This window comes from Nuphar pumila, chromosome 4, assembly GCF_984573655.1.
Source record: "Nuphar pumila chromosome 4, dmNupPumi1.hap1.1, whole genome shotgun sequence".
Taxonomy (NCBI): domain Eukaryota; kingdom Viridiplantae; phylum Streptophyta; class Magnoliopsida; order Nymphaeales; family Nymphaeaceae; genus Nuphar; species Nuphar pumila.
This window is the reverse complement of record NC_143252.1, coordinates 17,080,912-17,101,840: the sequence shown is the minus strand read 5'-3', so window position 1 is coordinate 17,101,840 and position 20,929 is coordinate 17,080,912. Positions and strand designations below refer to the sequence as shown.

At 36.7% G+C, this 20,929-nt stretch overlaps 2 protein-coding genes across 2 annotated transcripts; one reads left to right on the top strand and one right to left on the bottom strand.

The window, feature by feature from the left end:
- Window positions 1–5,126: 5,126 nt before the first annotated feature.
- Window positions 5,127–11,691, top strand: LOC149839525 (uncharacterized). Its single transcript, XM_090004160.1, has 8 exons — window positions 5,127–5,641; window positions 7,541–7,574; window positions 8,667–8,900; window positions 9,127–9,216; window positions 10,836–10,901; window positions 10,982–11,073; window positions 11,218–11,265; window positions 11,349–11,691. Exons 1-8 carry the CDS (start codon window positions 5,301–5,303, stop codon window positions 11,461–11,463), a joined length of 1,020 nt encoding a protein of 339 aa, XP_089860286.1. The 5' UTR covers window positions 5,127–5,300; the 3' UTR covers window positions 11,464–11,691.
- Window positions 11,692–17,115: 5,424 nt separating this feature from the next.
- Window positions 17,116–20,453, bottom strand: LOC149839524 (S-adenosylmethionine synthase 2). The gene is made up of 2 exons (XM_090002595.1): window positions 20,377–20,453; window positions 17,116–18,576 (listed from the first exon to the last, which is right to left on the bottom strand). Exon 2 carries the CDS (start codon window positions 18,565–18,567, stop codon window positions 17,386–17,388), a length of 1,182 nt encoding a protein of 393 aa, XP_089858721.1. The 5' UTR covers window positions 18,568–18,576; window positions 20,377–20,453; the 3' UTR covers window positions 17,116–17,385.
- Window positions 20,454–20,929: the final 476 nt, after the last annotated feature.

Sequence of the window (20,929 nt, the reverse complement as noted above, 5' to 3'; positions counted from 1 at the left end):
CGGATCCAAACTACTAACATTTTTTTCTAGATGCATTTGAATTAGGAGAATGTTGTCTCTCTTTGACATGGGAAGTCACTACCTTACTTGCATTTCCTTTTGACTAGAGGAAGTGGATTTTCCATAATTATATAAATGAGAAAACTCAGATCCCAAAAGGGTTGTTTATGTAGGTATTTCGTCTGTGTTTTCAAATGGGAGCTCTGTAACAAGGAACAATTATGCACATTTCTCTAATGTGTGAGCAAATATGCATGTTTTTTATCCACGAAAAATCCTCTAAATACCTTCAGTAAACTGTTTCTATATATAAATCTACTTCCCAACCAAGCTCAATGCATCAGACGTAACTTGAACACCTTGTGAAGTTGGTCGGCACAAGCTAAGTCAAAGAGAAGCAATGACTACAACCATTCAAGCATCATATTCTTAAATGTTGTCGTATCGTTGGACTGGAAGCTAACAGAATATTAAAAATATGTTTGGAAACAGATAGCTAGAGAAGGAAATATGAAATCCACATCATCCTAAACGTTTTAAAAATAGATTTGCAAAGTGCTGGCCGAATTTATGATGGTGCTATCAAATAAGCATGTAGGAAGTACCAACTCCACAGAATTTGTAGATGCCACAGTTCCTTCTCCAGTTACTAACAGGGCTTAAATCATTTGGTTAGAAGGGTTATTTTTGTAATTTGACTTATAATTTAACCTTAAGTTAATATGTAATAATAAAGGTAGTTCTTGTTTGACAGTTCAGAAAACAAGATAGACTCAATCGAGAAATTTAAATACGTGAGATATATTTTTAGAATCAGAGGCAAACAATTGGCTCCTAAATGCAATTTTTCCTGTGTAACTCAAAATAAAAATGGTTTTCAAGAATGTCATTGCTTTTGTCATGCTTGAAAATTTTGAATAAGTTGAATGATGTTAACGTTAATTTAAAAAGGTTTGTTTACATAATTACATATATATTATTCATTCATTCATTTATTTATTTATTTGCTACAATCCCATTGTATGTACAAAATTTAGTTGAGGTCTCATGGTATAAGATTTTGACTCTATTTATATTAGATGTGATTTATATGCTTGTTTTTATTTGAATATTCTTAGCATATTTTTTTTTGCAATCATGAGCGGCTCAGAATATTTGAGGTGACATCTCTCACCGTAGGATAGTGAAGGAATTTCTGAAATCTATTGGGATAAAATTTATTGATTTTATACGAGATTTTATCTTAGCCCATATGGATTATAAACTTTATTTTAGGTCTTGGTATTGTGGACTCTATTGAGAGACCACTAAATATCTTTTGTGATAATGAATCAGTCGTGTCCTTTTCAAATAACAACAAGAGCTCAATATCATGTCGACACATGAAGTTAAAATATTTTTGTTATTAAAGAAATGACTAAGAATCATCTAGTATGTATTGATACAATTGGGATGAAGAAAATGACCGCGGATCCCCTTACTAAAGGGCTAACACTCAGATTGTATTCTCAACATGTAAAGAGGATGGGTTTTTTTTATTCCTTCTGATGTATGACAATACATTATGTGATCACATTTGTGTATATGAATTTGATTCTCTATGACTTTGTAAATTATTGATTTTACATAAATGATCTCTCATATGGGTTAGAGAGAATAATAGAATAACAATATTAAAGAACCTAATAGAATAAGAGACCAACCTATTCATAAAGATAATTTAAATGTGCTAAAGCACTGAAAGTGAATTATAGTGTAATACATAAGAATATGATATTTCATAAAAGAGTGTTCATCTTCACGACTCTCATGATTTATCCTTGTGCTAAAGGGTAGCATGTGAACCCACATAAAGAATTAAATCGAGATAACGGTATAAACCTCGATTTAGTGCACTTTTGGTGTCAATGGGTCAAGTGAAAAAATGTTGGACATAATGGGTTTGAGTCCAACCCACAGGGTGACCCAGTTTGATACCATTAGTGGGCCACATAATGGGGAGATAATGGGTGGAAGTTACGTACGTAACTGCCTCTTTTCCAATTATATAAGGGGGTAGGCTGCTACGAAGATGATGAGAGTTTCGCTGTAAGCTTACCCAAACTCCACATTCAGTTCACATGGTATAGGGTCCTTTTCATCGTTGACCTAAGGCCTGGGCTCATCGTGGGCGTCGACCAAATGAGAAGAATGTCGAACACCCCACGCACACTCTATGGCGTTTTTAGGTACGTTTTTTGTGTATGTTGATGCAAGAAACGCCAACATGGCCCTCTTTCCCGGCAACCCGATGGCACAAGAGTGCAAACTGGTTTGTGCTCAAAGCAGTACGACCTCAAAACCATTTGGCAGATCGGTTTGTGAAAATGAACCAAGTTCATTCCTGTTTTGTACTGGTTCTTGGTTTATTTGGACTGGTTTCAAGCCCCCACCAACTGGTTCTTGTGTTTTGGATCCATATATATCCCGAAACATATTCCAAACCATTGTTTTTTATCCAAAATACCCCAAACTCTTATCCAAAATTCACATTCCAAATTGGTTCAACCTTACCAAACAGATTCATACCTATTTCTAAACCTTTTAGCCCTATCTTGGATACCTATTTATACCAAAACCCTACATAACCAACCTACCTATGTAACAACTCCTTCCCATTTGACTCAAACCCACTTGTCAAGCATTTGGGCCCAATTAAATATGTTTGGATCCAACAATAATCCATGGTGGATGCATTTGAAAGAGAAATGGATTAAGTAGAATATAGGCCAAACTCAGAGAGATTCATTTGCTTGCATATATTTTTGGGGATGTATATAGGTTTTTTGGAATAATAATGGAAGGGGGGCCTACCCCCCTGCTTACCCGTTTTCGTAAAAATGAACTAAAATGATCTAGTGGAATTTTTGAATTGCAATTCATCAAGGTCAACTATTTTTAAGATATTGATAATATTTGTTAGTTTTTGTACCTTTTTTTTAATTATTTAAAAAAAATATCTCTTGGTAGAAAAGAGAAAAACTTTAAAATCAAAAGCCTATCATGTACTGAGGCAGCTCTCAGGCTGGTAAACAAAACAAAGGGCGTTCAAGGTCGGCTCATTCTTGTAACGTGCCAACTTCAAGCTCATGGTCAGCCTGGGTTAAACCAGCAGACCATCCAACTAGATTATAGACTGATCCAAAACGATGAACATACCTTAAAATCAAACATCATGAATAGGGGTGTTAATGGGTCGGGTTTACCCAGACCCGAACCAAACCAAACCAAACCAAACCCTATAGGGTCTGGGTATGGTGATAAATAAGAAGACCCAGGTCCCGACCCAAAGGTCTTATTATAGGGTCTGGGTATGGTGATAAATAAGAAGACCTAGGTTCGGACCCGAAGGTCCGATTAATACATGTAAACAGGTATAGTTTGTGAAATTTTATACCAGACCCGGGCCCAACCAAGTTCCGGTTAAGACCCACAAATTTTCAATGTAAAAATGATAAAAAATGTTATTTTACCAGGTATGGCCTGGGTCTGATTCATGTAGTTCTTATCAGATCTGGGTATGGCTTCTCTTGTGATGGGTCCAATTAGACCGGAGTCCAAACTTGATATCATACTAAAAAATTGGGGCCAGATCTGGTTCCACCTAATCATCAACACAGAAAAAGTTAATACGTGATGTTGAATGGCACAATTTATAAAAGCTAATATATTAGGTTCTCCTATTTGCTTTTGTGTTTTCTAGACTGCCCAAGTCAAAAACGTAAGTTTGTTAGGTTCGTGACCAGTAACTAACGTGATTTCCACACAGGGTTCATATCCAGACCATAGTGATAAAAGTTTAAAACGCACATTTTTGGCAGTCAAAAACTTGCAAGATTCTGATTTTTTTTTTTAAGATCTCACATTTTTTCAGCAAAATCTCGGCAAAAAAATTTAATTTAAAATATAAAAACTAGTTTTTATAAGAAAATATAAATAGAAATATTTAAAAATTAAAACCACATGATTTTTCATGATAAATATCCATTTAAAACGTAAATATTGCGTTTAAATCATGATATTTATGTTTTTGCATAAAAAATCATGATATTTTGAAAATATCACGAGAAATTACCGTTTTTAACTTTCAGGTAATTTCTTACAATATTATTACGTTTTCATAAATCTCGCGATATGTCATTATGATCCAGACAGCCCTAAATATTAAAAAAAAAAAAAGAACACATTCCAGAATCCAGAACCAACAAGAAATATATCAAATTTTCAGGAGGGAGGATCTGGTGCAATGTGATTGCACACTTTTTGTGTGCTGCTACACCTAATCACCCACCACCTTCGAGATGATACAGCCTGTCAGCTGTGGGGCCCAACATATCAGAGAGTAGGTAGCAGCACAGTTGAAATATGCAATGACATTGCACCTGATCTCAATTCATTTTTCAGAGGTTCTTCGTTTGTCTTCTTCTGGTCAAATAAGGACCTTGAACTAATCTTGCTCATATACACAATGATAGAAAACGTTTTAAAGTGCTCTAAAATTTCTATTTTAAATTCACTAAAAATACATAATTTCCCTTCTTGTATGTTATGAACTTACGTTCATCCACCCTTAAATTCTACAAGTTTACGATAACCGAAACAGATCAAAGTTTCAACCCAGATCCAAAATAGATCTAAACCGTATTTTCAGTTTTGGATAGCATAAATCCAAATTTGTGGTCAGATCCCGAATAAATATGCTTGACTAAATTCTATAAATATTGAGCTCAAGTTAACTAGTTGGGATAAAGCAAAAGTATATTTTTGGTATTTTAAAATATTCGGCTCGGGTTACCTAGTTGAGGACAAAGGTAGGTTAAAACAGGTCCTTATTTGACCATTGATGGCTAAACCTAGGTCGAGTGAGGATTTCAGAAAAGTGAGGACTGAAATGAAATTTGAGGGAAACAATAGGTCTATATCAGAAAATTACCCTAAAAAGTGAAAAAGTTGATTGATCCCAACTCAAATTACTCCAGCACAATTTCCAACCCAAACAATGTAGGTGGTACATCCTATAAGTCGTTGACTGATGTCTATATTTCTCATTTTGGTCCCACCACAACAACCACTCAGTATCAGCAGTAACAATATTGACCATAAACAAACATATGTGAGACACCAAATGGTCAAACCTACCAGCCCAATGTGACCCAACCCACATTGTTTGGTTGCTCGTTTCCCTTGCCCTTTCTGAATCAAAAGATTAACGAGGTGTGATCACTGATCACTGCAGGGTCTCCGGCAGTGGTCAAGGTCAGATGGCGCTTGTGGTGTACTGGTATGACTTCATCTGCTTCGCCATCGTCGGAGCTGCCATGATCGGCTCCTTGTGGGTAATCTGGCGCAAAGAGAACGCTGGCGAGTACCGGACCGGGCCCAAGTACGAAAGCTTGCTTCTAACTAGGCCCGAAGAAGATGAGTTTGTAGGTGTCACACATCCAGGCCATGTTGGTGCAGATTTGTTATGGATGAGCTGCTGGCGTTGCGTGCATCCTGGCGTGCTTTTGGTGATCCGGCTGGCCTCCGGGCTTGTCATGGCTGCTTTTTTGGCATGGGATATCCGGACTAATGGCGCCGGTGTCTTCATCTACTACACTGAGTATGTGCTTTGTTCCTCAGCCTTAGCGTATGATGCTCTAGCGTATGTTTGGTGGGGAGTGGGAATTGGCTTTCTCATTCCTAGCTATTGTGTTTGGATATTATGGAAAAGGCGATGGCCGTTTTCCTGCCCTACCTCAGTTCTTGTCTTTTCGATATGAACAACTACTCTTATCCAAACATGGCATTATTTTTTAAGTAATTTTCATAAATGTGCCTAAATTATTAGCTATTTATAGAATAACCCTAACGTCATGGTAATTACATTTAGCTGCGTGCTTTTACTAATTTTTATTTCATAGATACACACTGTTCTTAAATTATTCAGCTGCCCTTTGTTTAAGCAAACGAAGTTACCAAAAACGCTCTCAGCGTTGATCGGTTTAGCAGAAGCCGGAAAGATTATGAAGTGTCAGTTTTCCTGTAAGAAGAGGACAAGCATGTCATTTGGTACCTCAAATTAAATACATTTGGATAAAGTACGCCTTTCTGTAAATAGCTGAAAGTTAAGCGGGCTTCCATGAATTACCCTCTTTTTTTTTTTTTGAGAAATGCGATGCGGACCCATAGTAACCAAAAACAGATACCTTTCTCTCTCATTTTTTGTGTTAAAGCATCTTACGTTCCGTTAACAACTCTCTCTCTCACACACACACACACACACCTAGGTCCTAATGAGATCCTATGAAGTAGCTTGAATCCAATTGGGTTCAAATAAATATCTTATGTTGGATCTATATTTGGATTGAGATAAATTTAATTTCAATTACACTGTTTACATGTTAAGAGTTTGTTTTCCGTTTTCTTTGACTGTGTCCACTATTAGCATGTATATTTTGTACTGTATTCAACCATACTTCATCAAATATTATTAGCATTCAAGCTCATATTCAAATCCATTGCAGAAAATCCAAATTCTTTTTGGATCAAGCATGAGCAACTTATGCCGATGTGTATGAGCCCTAGTCTACATAAGGTATTAGTACATCAAAAAGTAGGTCCGTTTTAATAGCCACATTGAATGGATCTAAAAGAGAGATTCATTTTTGTAACAGTTTGAAATCATTTTCATGTAAATTTTATCCTCACCTCAACAAAAACATGGAGAGAGAAGCAAAAACTTTTAGATATTAACTAAGGTAGCCTAACGTGAAGCAGAGAGAGAGAGAGAGAGAGAGAGAGAGAGAGAGAGAAGAAAGGAAAGCAATAAATTAAGATATTAATTGAGAGAGCCAATTGAAAATGTTTTTCTTAGAATTGGATCCATTATCTGGCCAAATCCAAATATGATTAGTCAGACTTTGTAAAGCAAGTTGGATCCAATTAATAATCAAGTTCAAATTCGGCATCCAATTTTGCATCAGAATCTAAATTTGAATCCAACCCAAATTCAACGGCCATTTTTAATGTTCATGAATGTTGTTTACTTTTTAATTGCGACAGGTATGTATTATTTCCAAATACATATGGACTTTCTACAATTACTCTTTTTAATCATATGCAAGATACTTCTATATCCCTATTTCTTGTGCATTTACTAGGTGGCTCTTTTGAATTACTGTATTCAATGGCTCTAATATACTAGATTAAATGTTCAACACCACAACAATTGGCCTTGAATATACTTCAAGTGCCACTTATACCAGCTTATTGCAACCTGAAGTTCAATTTTTGTGTGAGAAACTAGTTAGCTTTTATGAAGCTGTGGAGCTAAATTGTATATGGGCTATTAAAGCATTAATAATGTCTAAAAGCTATATGCAATGCTCAAATAATTACAGCATCAAATTGTCTTCTTTCATGATATAGTGTGCCTTATTTTCTTATGTAAGGCCAATTTTATTACCGCACTGCTAGGATCAAGAATTCAGACCACTTATTCTAAGTTTTTCTTTTGCAGGTGGACCTTCACATTAGTCATTGTATACTTTGTGGTAACTATCTTTTCTATGCATTAGTATTAATAGTTTACATTGACACACACTATAGACACCCAAATTTTGATAACATTTTTTCAAAAAGAAAAACATGAAGAAAAGGTTTGTGATAGAGCTCCATCACAGGTTGTCAGGTCATCCAGTAGAACCAGCAAACAGATCCAAGTTGAAACCTAGTCCTATGAACCATACTCTCATATAAATCATATTTTTGACACTCAAAATGTGATTTTTTGGTTCTTGAGCTTAAAATAAGAAACATAACTCAAGTCCTTAGCTTTTCAACAAGCCAAAGACCACATAAATTAAACAATAGAGCATAAAGGTATGCTCTCTAGAAGGCATACTATTTGGATGGTGGACTTGGATCGCACACTCATTTTGATCATAAATATGGGAAGTTAACTCTTAAGCTTAAAAGATAAATTATAATCCATGATCTTAGCTTTCCAACAAGCCCAAGATTGTGCTATAGGCTTTAGAAGTTATTGTTTAGGATGCGGAACTAGATAGCAAGCTCAATTTGCTTTCCCATTTCTCCAAGTTTTTTATCTTGAAAACTACATATTTGGTTTTTGGATTTAAGATTTTTTCTTTCCAACAAGTTAAAGATTGATAAAATTGGAAGTTGGAGTGAGAAGTTATAGGGTTTCTAAGATGAACTATCAAAATAGGTTCGAGTAATCACTCGATCCAGATTCAAAATGCTTAGAACCTATCTAGGCTCAAAATTCTTAGAACCTTGTGGATTTTGTCATTTTCTCTTTGGAAATCATCCTCATCCTTAGGAACTCAAGTTAGGCTATTAATTCCTCATTTTTATCCCCTAAAATTACCCAAGTAAAATTCAACCTAGGGCCATGACATTTAGACTTGGATTTGAGATCCCAATAACTCATTTTGGAAGCTTATAAATACATAACACCTCTCTAGGGACACAATGTTGCATCAAGCTATCAAACTTGTTGATTTTGAATTGACAAATCTCAAAGAGAAATATTTGTGGTTATCTATATCAATTTTATGAAACAAATTAGAAAATTTAAAGATTTCATAGCAACATGCTAACGATTACAATTTCTCACATAGATTGGAACCATTGTCTCTGCACATGGTTGTTGGTTACATTCAAAAAGGCAATGGGAGGAACAAGCTAATTTCTTGAGAACCAATGTTCAAGATGCAGAGGAAAGCAAGTCTATAATTATCACTTTTAAAAGCAATGGACATCGAGGTGCCATCAAATTGCAAAGTCATTATGAACGAGAAGAGCTTGAACGAAGAGCTGGTTTTTGGGGGTATGCCATGCAAATTACCTACCAGGTTTGTTTATGCTAATTTGTGTTATATTATATTGCATTTGTTATGCAACATTTCTTTTGTTACAACACCTTATACAAACATGTATCGCACACACACACACATACATACACATATATGTGTTTTGTAATTTAGATAGGGTTTGTTATATCCACTTCTATCAAATTCTTATGTTCTTACTTTTATGCTTATTTGGTTGGTACTAAAATTGATTTAATCAATCAAACAGACATGTGCAGGTGCTGTGGTGATAACAGACATTGTATTTTGGTGTCTTATTGTCCCATTTATTAAATTAGAGAATCTTACCCTCAACACGGTATGACTTCTTTCTTTGTTATTATTTGTGTTTAAAAGTAATGTTGTTGAAAATAGCAAATTACAATAATGATTATGATAAAATGTTTTATTCAATGTTGATATATATATATATATATATATATATATTATTTTTTGTTTCAAATATCAAAGAGCATTGTAAATAAATCTGCATGATGGATGTGAATAACTACTAACAAAAATATCAAGGACGAGTTTCAGCATAACATGGAGATAGAAAATGTAATATGATAATGCACAAGCGACATCTTTTAGAAATTTGTGGCAATTTTTATATTAACTATTTCAACTTATTTTGTGATGCAAGATATAGAAGTAGTAAGACCAATATATATATATATATATATATATATATATATATATATATATATATATATATATATATATATATATATATATATATATATATATATATATATATATATATATATATATATATATATGTATATATATATATATATATATATGTTGTGAAGCATGAATATCAAACTCTTCAATTGCTCTTTAAGTGAGCATGAAATAGAAGCCTTGTAATGTTTTATTATTTTACTGTAAAATAAGTCACAAATTTTTTATCTAATCATAGAAACAAAAATCAAATTCATATAGGTTTCATCTATCTAGTGAAATAAACTTTGTTGGAATCCTTTACAACCTAATATTTTACTTTGAAAATTTTAAGGCCACTAAAAGAGCCTTATGTAATGTACAAAAGTCAATACATGAAAAAAAAAATTTTTAGGACCATTAAGAGAGTCTCTTATATGATATACAAAAGTCAATACATGTAAGAAAATTTTCTTTTCAATTCTTTAATTGTTATAGAACTTAGCATGTGCTCTTCCTAGTGTAAAAAAGAAATTTTCAATCAACAATATTGATTAACATAAAATTGTATATTCAATGTTCCCATTTTATAGCATAATGTGATATAAAATCAAATATAAATATACTAGAACTTTCGTATCTATTTATTAGTCTCATAAAAATGAATATGTAAATTGTTACAAAATGTTTTTATTATGTCATTCAATGGAATGACTGAATGCTACTTTTTGCAATTTGTTTAGTTTTGATTTTTTTTTTTTATGAAAAATGTTAAAAATTATCATATTGAACTTATCTAATTTGATTAATTTAACATAGAGTAGTTACATAATTGAAATTGAGTCCACATGAATTGTTTTTTTGATAAAATCAGTTCGACTTGGCTGGATTTTACTGATGTTATGCAAATTATATCCATTATTATTTTCATTTCTTTATGTTTCATTTAAACATATCTAACCTAGTGAGATTCAAGACATTAGAATCCATCCAAATTGGTTCCTTGATTTGGATGGTTTTCTTTGCATGGATTTGATTAAATCCATTTGGGATGGTTTGAACTATTTTTTTTTAGTTTTTTTGTAGATGTTAGGATTTAATACTTGACTATTCCACTTTTTAGCCAAATTCAACCTCCTTTAACTCTTATCCAAGTTTTCAGAGAATATTTCACTATGCATATCTTTTATGATTTATTGAAATACTGCCTTTTACTCCTTAAAGGGGTTGTACATTTGTGTTCATGATTACTATTAAATTTTTTGTTGACAGTTAACGGGATGTATGCATACACTCAATGCTATATTTCTTCTCCTAGATACCTCCTTAAACAATTTGGTAAGTCAAACTTGTACATGAAATGACTATTCTAGTTATTTTGTTTTAGTAAAAAATCTAACTCCATGCTTAATTTGTAGCCATTTCCTTTGTTTCGCTTTTCATATTTCGTGCTTTGGAGTTGCATCTATATCATTTTTCAATGGGTCATTCATGCTTGTGGATATTCATTGTAAGTATTATTTTTATTGCTTAACTAGGTTTCTATTTTTTTTTGGGATAACTCAGTTTTTAAGCCACATGTAAAACTTAACATGTTGGTTTCTTTTTCATTATTTTAACTTAGTAAAACATAGTTTCCCTCTCTTTTTTCTAGGTGGCCTTATCCTTTTATTGAGCTCTCAACTCCGTGGGCTCCTCTATGGTAAATCATGATTTTAATTTTTTTGTGTATTCCTATTAGGACCATAATCACATTCTGACGTGTGATAAATGAACTTTATGCAGGTATTTCATCATGGCAGTGATTCACGTCCCATGTTATGGTCTATATGCCCTGATTGTAAAGATTAAAAATATGTTTTTTTCAAAAATATTTCCTTATTTATTTATAAGGTCATAGTCCATCTGCCACAAAGAATGTATTAACTACTTATGTATAGTTGAAAAGCAACCTTTGTTTGCATGATTATTGTCATGACTAATAAAAAAACTAAAAAATGAGCTCCTTGATTTGGGTTTTAGTTTCAAATTTTCATTGATTACTTTGTATTAGAGTGGGTGGAGCCTTCTAGTTTTGTTGATCTATTGGAGGTAGCAAATGTGCAAAGCCTGCTTTTGTTGGATGCCATGCTAGGATATACAATGATAGTTCATTAGTTTTGATGGTTTGTAAAGCATATATCCTTCTCATAGCATGATCAAGTTTAGCTGAAAATGAGATGGATGTACTTTGATAAAAACTCATCTTTAATGTTATAAGTTTTAAAAATTATTTTGGACAAACTAATGAAAGCTCACTTAATTATAAAGATCTATTCATCTATTAAAAGTTCATGCATGCTAGAGTTTCTTGAGGATCTATCATTAAGAGATATGACCAAGGTAGACATTTTTATATCCTAAACACTTCTAAAAAACTTTGTTGCAAGTATTTTTCACTTAATCCAAAGTTGTGGATGTGTTAATCATTTGCTTATTTATTCAAAACCATGGTTTTAATTGAATCAATCAGATGTGAAAAATTGATTTTAATTTTATCAAGTTTTACTGCAATATGAGCTGTTACTCTTTTGTCATTTTAAAAACGCATTTATAGCATAAAAAAATGCCCATTTTAATAAATATTTTCTACTAAAAACTCAAGAAGGTATATTTAAAAGTTCTAATTAAGCAAACACCTACAACTCGCTTTTTCTATCTTTTTTATTTATATATATAGGAAAAATGTTTTGTAAAGTGTGCCAGGATGGTTGATACACTAACATTTTTTCTCCATGTTCTACCATCAGATTAGTTGCAATTATTAGGGTCACACTAGTCAGCATGGACAGTGTCACCCTGATGGTTTCCAGCTGATCTGATGCTGGAATAGTTCAAGTCAAGGAGTGGCTTGTTTCAAGTCAAACTAGGTTTAAAATTATCAATTATTATAGTGAAGGGCATTCATGAGTCTAAACATTTTATGGCCATTTACTTGTTGCACAAGACCGAATATGGGTATCGAACATCACACCCTTTGAGATGGTACTGATTTCACCAGTTTCTAGTATCACAATGGCTGGAAAATGGTAGAGTATATAAGGATGCGTACTGATTTCACCATTTTCTGGTATTATAATGGCTGGAAAATGGTAGAGTATATAGGGATGCCGGTACGCTAATGTGCACAGAATCATCTCCCACTATAACTTATGATGGTACACACTTGATTTGCATAGATCTAAGCTCAATAAGCAAAACCTAACCTTTGGATCATATTTAGCATCTATTTACTATTTTCATGCGTTAAAATTGACTGAAATGTAATGTCTTATACTACTTCTAAACCACCCTCATTTACATGAATTGTGAGCCATTGGTTTTTCGCTATCTCAAAGATGAATATGATGATGTATTAAACATGATAAAACCATCTAACAAAATAAACAATGCTAAATGCATTTGTATGATTACATATATTTTCCCTCTCTATATCTATCTATCTATCTATATATATATATATATATATATCCTGTTTGTATCCTTGAATGCAACAATTTGCAGGACTGTTGTATGCCTTGAGTCTCAATTTGTTGGGACAAAAGAGTGTCGCAAGACTAGTTGTCTAGACAGGCTGGTCTTACGCAGTTGCATCCGATGAATCAAACGCACCTTAAAAGAAGAAAAAATGATGACCCATCTATCCCAGCAATGGGCCTTTACATAAATACCCATATGATGCCTCATACATAAAGGAAAATGGCTAACGAATAGGAAACTTCTTTTCATAGAGAGTAACGGTAAGTTTGATATACTTTAGTCCATAAAGGAAGAGGATGCTGGTGCGGAGTAGAAGGCTTCTCTTGTCAAGGCTGATGAGATTTGCTAAGAACAAGTGCCTAAACCACCTGGGGATGGGCATACACAAGTTGATTATGATGACGAGACTGTAGTTCTTGAAGAATTCATTGGGGAGTTGGAGCTTGGGAAGGAGGGGGATAAGGTGAGAGGAGACTTCATGGTTGAGACTTTTGTTCCATAGAGTGAGATTGTTATCCCTAGGGCCTCAGAAGTTCCCTCTAGGGGTAAAGGTGGTAGGCCTAAGAAGGTGGGTGTTAAGTCCAAAGGGGCTATTCTTGGAGTGGACAGGGTGCTTTGATTCCATTCTAGTGCACAAGACATGGGTTCTAAAGATGGAGTCATTAAAGCTCAATCCCCTTCTTCACAATGAGATTTATTTTGTGGAATACTAGAGGCATTCTTTAAGGCCAAACTTAGCATGAATTGCAAAATGCCATTATATTATTTCGGCTTGATCTTTTTTGTATTAAAGAACCGATGATTCTGTCTAAGAAATTTCAGGCGATTAAAGCTAGATTCAAGGAATTTATTGTTGTCCATAATTTAGGTGGCGATGAGAGAGCAACTGTGGTCTTGTTTTGGAACACATAAAAGACTATTTGTGAAGGCATTAATGCATCTTCGGGTTTTATTTGGTGTAGAGTAAGGCATCTTGAAAAGAATGCTTTTTTCCTTCTCGATGGCATTTATCTGAGTACTCATTCAGACTTGCGTTATTCCCAATTGTTGGAGCTGCAGAAATTAATATTGTGTGTTAGAGGGCCCTGGCTGTTAATGAAAGATTTTAATTACATATTGGAAGAATCAGAGAAGGTGGGTGGCAATCCTCCTATTTTGTTTTACGCATATTAGTTCTAGGATTTTCTGTCTGTGTGGTTTATTTGAAGTCTAATCATCGTGCAAGCTTCACTTGGACAAATAACCAGCAGGGTATATATATAATATTCAATCAAAATTGGATAGTTGTTCTGTTAGCTATACGATTGGTTTGATGATGTGGGTATGAGTAGCTGCATTACTATCCAACCTTGCTCTGTTTCAGACCATAACATCATTATTTTTGAAGCGGGAAAAGTCCAGCACAGAAGAAAGAAAGTTAATTTTTTAAAAACTTGGTTGGAATCCCAGGATTGTAGAGCTATTATGGAGGACTGCTGGAAGGTGAATTACGTTGGCTGTTCTATGATTCAAGTACTTAATAAACTCGATGAGGTAAGGAACCAACTATCTAATTGGAATAGTAATTGCTTTGGCAATGTTGAACATAATGTTACAAGGATTAAAGAGGAGTTAGCTGCTATGCATTTGCATGTTAACGGACCTAATCCCAGTGTTAATTATCTTCAAGATGAAATTGACATGAAAGAGGAGTTAAAGAAGGCCTTATTGATTGAAGAATCCTTTTGGAGACAAAAATCGAGAACCCTGTGGTTAAAGGAGGGTGATAGAAACTCCAAATTTTCATGGCAAGTGTCAAGGACAGGCAACAGAGGAATAATATTTATAATATGAAGTTGGGGAATTGCCACTATTCGAAGGAGGGTGAGATTCATCCGCTGTGCTTAAACTTCTTCCAAAATTTCTTATTTGAGGACAACTCGCGTGTGGATAGCTTTCCTTGTTGTCTAGGTCCTAGTGTTAGTAAAAATGAGAATGAGTTTTTGGTCAGCTTGGTCTATACTGAGGAATGTTAGAATTGTTGTATTTTAGTCAAATGGTGAGAAGGCTCCTGGATCAGATGGGTTTTCTAGGATGTGGTTGGTGCAGACGTGACCAGAGCTATTCAGGACTTATTCAATAAAGATAAGATTGTTTGAAATATCAATTCTACCCAATGTATTGATTCCTAAGATGGAAGGGGATATGGATATTAAAGATTTTTTACCCATATCAATTTTTAATTTTTTTGTATAATATTATTACAAAAGTGATGATTAGTCGTATGTGAGGGATTTTAACGAGAATGGAGCTTTCTTGAAAGGCAAAGATATTAGAGAAAATGAAATAGGCTTGGCAAGCTGAAGACAGACAATGAGTGTTCGGCTCAGCTTTTTTCTTCAACTGGTAATAAATATATTTTGCATATATTTTATATTGTGGAGTGTAGATGGTTGAAGTGTTTGGCTTGCAAACAATAAATTTAGAGTTCAATTTTTTTGAATGAACCAGTTTCAGCTTGGCTCACTAGGTTTTCAGTTCAAATTATATTATTTTCAATCTTTACTCGTGCTTAGTGGTCTCACCATGAGCTTGAGGTCAGCTCGGCACACCACAGGGAGGCAAGCTTGAACACCCTTCATTTGGTTCGGCTCGTTCACCAGCCCTACCTACTGCCAAGCGGGCAAGGAGGACCTCAAGGTTTTCTTTTTCTTTTTTTTTTAAAGGCAAGCTGGGGTTAGGCAGACCCCACCAGTTACTATTCAACGTACCACTGGGGTTTTGAACCTGCCACAGGGAGACGCGGAGCCCCGTTGGTAGGACCTCAAGGCTTTACCAAAATAAAGCCCCCCCCCCCCCCCCCCCCCCGCCAATGTTGTGCAGTCTACAGTGAGGGGTTTTCTCTTGGCTTAGCCAAAAAGAAAGGGCTCAACATTGAAAATTGCTAAAAATATCCATCCTTAGAGTAAAAAAACAATACAGATGCATCACAATCTTGTTAATTTTTCAAATGACCGATCTCCCTCATTTCTGTTTTCAAAAAAAAAAAAGGCCAGAAAATGAACTTGAAAACCAACCTGGTGCCGTGCCTGTCTGTAGATCACTTTAAGGATATGCTGACATAAAGAGCATCCCGAAGACGGCAGACCAGTTGCAATCCCATTGCACAGTGCCGCTGCATGTGATCTGCCCTCCATCTTATATTGGGTCCCACAGCTGTCAGGCTGTGTATACTCCAGAGACGGAAGAGCAGGAGGAGGTGAAGCAGCACACTCAAAGTGTGCAATGTGATTGAATCTGCCCTCAACATTCCGCACTCAATTATCCCAAATATGGCAAGCGTTGAGCGCGGAGCACGCACTACTGCACTAGCCATAAACTTTTTCCTTGTCCAGATTCAATGAATCTGCGGCCTTATGCTTCATCTTCTTTTTTATGACGAAGTTTCCAGTCGAAGTGGGTAATCGCCGGGTGACGAGCAGCTCAAATTTCAAAGAACTTTTTTGATGCCTGAGTCAAAGTAAACCCTAACACAAACCGTACGAACAAACCATACCCAATTGCACTGTGCAACCGGGCTCGTCAATGGATTAACCAAGTAATATTTTCTTTTGGTGGCTTGCTCACTTGAGCTAAGCTACCAGATCCAAGCTTGTGGAAGCTGATGACCGGACTCAAGGAACTGATAAACTCGGGCAATTCTACTTCGAACTCAGGCAAGCCACCAGTAGCACTAGCTTAGACAGACATCAAGAAGAGTTGAGCAGATTCATTGTCTCTTTCGAAAGAGTTGATCGAATCCAGAGATAGAATGAGATTACATATGACGCAGACACTCTGATGGAACCCCATCCACATAGAGGACTGAAGCACCTGACTGAGTTTCCAAAAGGAAAACACAGAAGAAAGGCTGTGCCACTCCCAAAACAAGTCCCAAGCCATTCATCTTCACACCACAGAGTAATGATCTTTGCTTTCCCTAAATTGCCAGACCATGCTTGCATCAGCATGACGTTTTTCCACTTTTAACAGGAAAAAAGATACCGAGTTGTACTACTGAATAAAAGTAACAGATCCCATAAATTTTGCTTAATCAAGAAGACCTCCAAACAGAGAGGCAATGCCACAAACTACAACAAATACTAAATTCCAAAAGGAACAAGACACCCCCACCAAAAAAACAAAAAGAAGAAAAGAAAAAACACAGATTTTTACCACAAAAAATAGCATTATGATTTCAGCGTCCTCAACCTATTCTTTGCCTGGTAAAGATACGAGGGGAGGACTAGGCCAACGTAACCAAACATAGCGCGGAACAAACGATTCAAGCAGCGGGCTTCTCCCACTTGAGCGGCTTCACAACCTCCCACGTGAAGTCGGGGTCGTCCCTTCCGAAGTGCCCATAGGCAGCGGTCTTCAAGAACCTTCCGTTCCCTCCTCTCTTCAGATCCAGGTTGATGGTAATCATCCCAGGCCTGAAGTCGAAGTTCTCTTTCACGATCTTCAGGATCTCCTTGTCTGGGATCTTCCCTGTGCCGTAGCTGTCAACGAAAACCGAGAGTGGCTCCGGCACACCGATAGCATAAGAGACCTGAACAATGCAGCGGCGAGCAAGCCCGTTGGCCACAATGCTCTTTGCAGCTTGGCGGACAATGTATGCACCACTCCTGTCGACCTTGGTTGGGTCCTTGCCAGAGAAGGCACCACCACCGTGGGCTCCCCACCCACCGTACGTGTCGATGATGATCTTGCGACCCGTGAGCCCAGCATCACCGTGCGGGCCACCAATGACGAAACGGCCTGATGGGTTAAGGTGGAAGATGGTCTTCTCGTCAAGGTACTTCTCCGGGACCACTGGCTTGATGACATGCTCCTTGAGATCAGATGCGATCTCATCATTGGTCACGGTCTCATCGTGCTGGGTGGAGATAAGCACAGTGTGGACACGGACGGGAACCATGGCACCGTTGTCATTGTAGTACTCGACAGTCACTTGGGTCTTGCCATCAGGGCGGAGCCAAGGGCAGGTGCCGTTCTTGCGGACCTCAGTGAGGCGAGCACCAAGCTTGGTGGCAAGGACATGGCTGAGGGGCATGAGCTCAGGGGTTTCATCAGTGGCGTAGCCAAACATGTGCCCCTGATCACCGGCACCAATCTCCTCAGGCCGCTTGGTGAAATGACCATGGACACCCTGGGCGATATCAGGACTCTGCTGCTCAATGTTGACAAGGACCTTGCAGTTGTCAGCATCAAGCCCAACATCGTCCGACACGAAGCCAATGGAGCGGCAAGTATCACGGACAATCTTCTCATAGTCTACATTGGCCTTGGTGGTGATCTCACCAAACACCATCACCATGTTGGTTTTTGTGCAGGTCTCGCAGGCAACCTTGCTGTCTGGGTCCTGCTCAAGGCAGGCATCGAGGACGGCATCAGAGATCTGGTCGCAGAGCTTGTCGGGGTGGCCCTCATTGACGGACTCTGAAGTAAAGAGGAAGGTCTCCATTTCTCCAAGCTGCATACAACATGGGAAACCGTTCAGTATAACCCATGATTTAACCAACATCTGAATTAAGCATCATCCACACTACAAGACGCCATGGAATACATTCTACATCTCCTGTGAATTCCCAAGGGACAACTGAAAGACACCAAGAAATTGTATCAAATAATATACATGCAGGTAACCTGATTCTTAGAAACAGGAAGTCATCCTGATTTTGTGAATACTGATTCTTGCTGCAGTGGTTACAGGAAGAACTGCCTCAGTTTGAGGGCGGTACCAACAAACTTAATAAACAAACAAGAAATTGCTTAAACAAAACACTGGCACACAACCTCAACTAGTGAAATTGACAGAGCATGTCAAGAATTTTGTTTCAAGCACGAACAATTAAACTAGCACACAGAGGCCTGGATACTAAAGGAAGTCAAAGGTAGGATGGAAAAAGAATGTCCAGACTGCCCAAATGGTGCAGCATTTGATGGAACAGATGTGCCTGTGATGTGTGGAACTTGCCAATGACAAGATATTGGTGGAGATCCAGAAACAAACAAACAAACAAGACCTACACGTTTGCATGAATCACAAAAAAATTGTAAGCAAAACCCAAATATTTTAGAAACTTTGAAAATCTAACAGACAGGACAAGGACACTGTTGAACCTTATCCCTGCGATCGAAAAGACTTACAGACAGGACAGAACTCGGTACATAGTTACACCAACAAAAATGGAGGACAAAATTAAAAAATGAAGGACAAAATTAAGGGGGAAAACATGTTTTCGACAAGGTATAACCCAATCAGGAGAACAAAAAGAGCGGATTTTTTAAAAGGTGGACACCAACCCAAAAAATGGTGTCAAGCTAACACAATTTCCATTTCGCATAGCACTGCGACTAGCATTTCTTTTTTAATTTGGCATCACAGGGCAATTTGAAATCTTAGAAATCACTTATTCTTTCTAAATCTGAAAGAAGAAAGCAAGTTCAGATTTTGCAAAGAAAAATCACTGAATCTGTACTGAAGCAAATAGCTTTGACATGAAAAGAGAGATCAAAATCATAATACTGGACCGGAACAAGCATAGTATAAGTCGAATAGAGAGATGACTTAATAAACATTGTGATAGCTAAATAAGGAAAAAAACAAATCAGATCTAGGATTACAAAGCAACTCAGTGTTGATAAACTATGAATTTCGCCTCAGACTAGAATAGACAGAATGAAAATATAATCCCAGATGCAAATAAAGCACAGAACAGAGAAAACCCCAAACGAATCAGATGTTTATAGTCTTTATTACTATCTTCAAGAATCGTAGCAAAAGGAAACTGAATGAAAACTAAGATCCAAACCACGTCCCCCAGAAAAACTGTTAACAAAATAAAAAAATAACATCATTCCGTCCCAATGAAAGAAATATAGAGGAAATCTACGGAGATCTACAATATTCTAAACCGATCCAAGTAAAAATAGTGATAAAAAGCCTACTACAGATCCAAATCCCTAGATCCCGCAGAAAAATCTTCCAACTACAAACAGATCTACAACGGATTCAACTATTGACATTCAAACCACAAAGAAAAACACTGTTTGGTTAGGAAACTTCTGAAAATCTCCATAAAGAAGCATAAGAAACACTGTTTCGCACCAGATCTGTTCTTTTTAAAAGCAAAACCCAAGTCCAAGACAAAAACCCCTAAAAATTTCCCAGATCTTGACCGAGAGTACTAGATACATCAAAGATCTGAGTTCAGAACAAAGAACGGAAAGACGAAATGGAAGGAGGAGGACGAGAACGGCAAAGACACACCTTAGGTTGACAAGAGCGGATCTTATCGGAGTAGAAGAATCACCCCTCGATACAAAAACGTAATTCGGCGGGGTGAAATGAGGGACTCCGCCCGGTATTTATAGGGTGCTCCAGCTGCCAAATATTCATAGTCCAGATCGGACGGCTGCAGTTCACGCCCAGAGAGTAATCCCCATCGTCGGATCGTGGGCCATCGTACGGCCAAATCTCCTCGGGAGTCGGTGGTGGACAACGATGCGTTACGAGTACGACCCTTTGGTCACCGCTTGTAGCCGGTCACCCACCAACTCCCAGTCCCCAAAGTTTGGCTGCTCGAGTTTTTGGCTCGAGCCGCGCTGCCGACAATTTGCGGACTCCATCAACTACAATGACCATCTTGCCCATGATCATTTCGACTAACTCCCCTACCTGACCTCCCTCTCTTTCTCGGTCTTCGTCAAGCCTGTCACAATGACACGCCATTAGGGACGCGTCATGACTTAAATGACTCGGACACTATGACACGTACAAACATTCATTTAATATTGTTAAATATTATCTTGTCGCTCTCTAA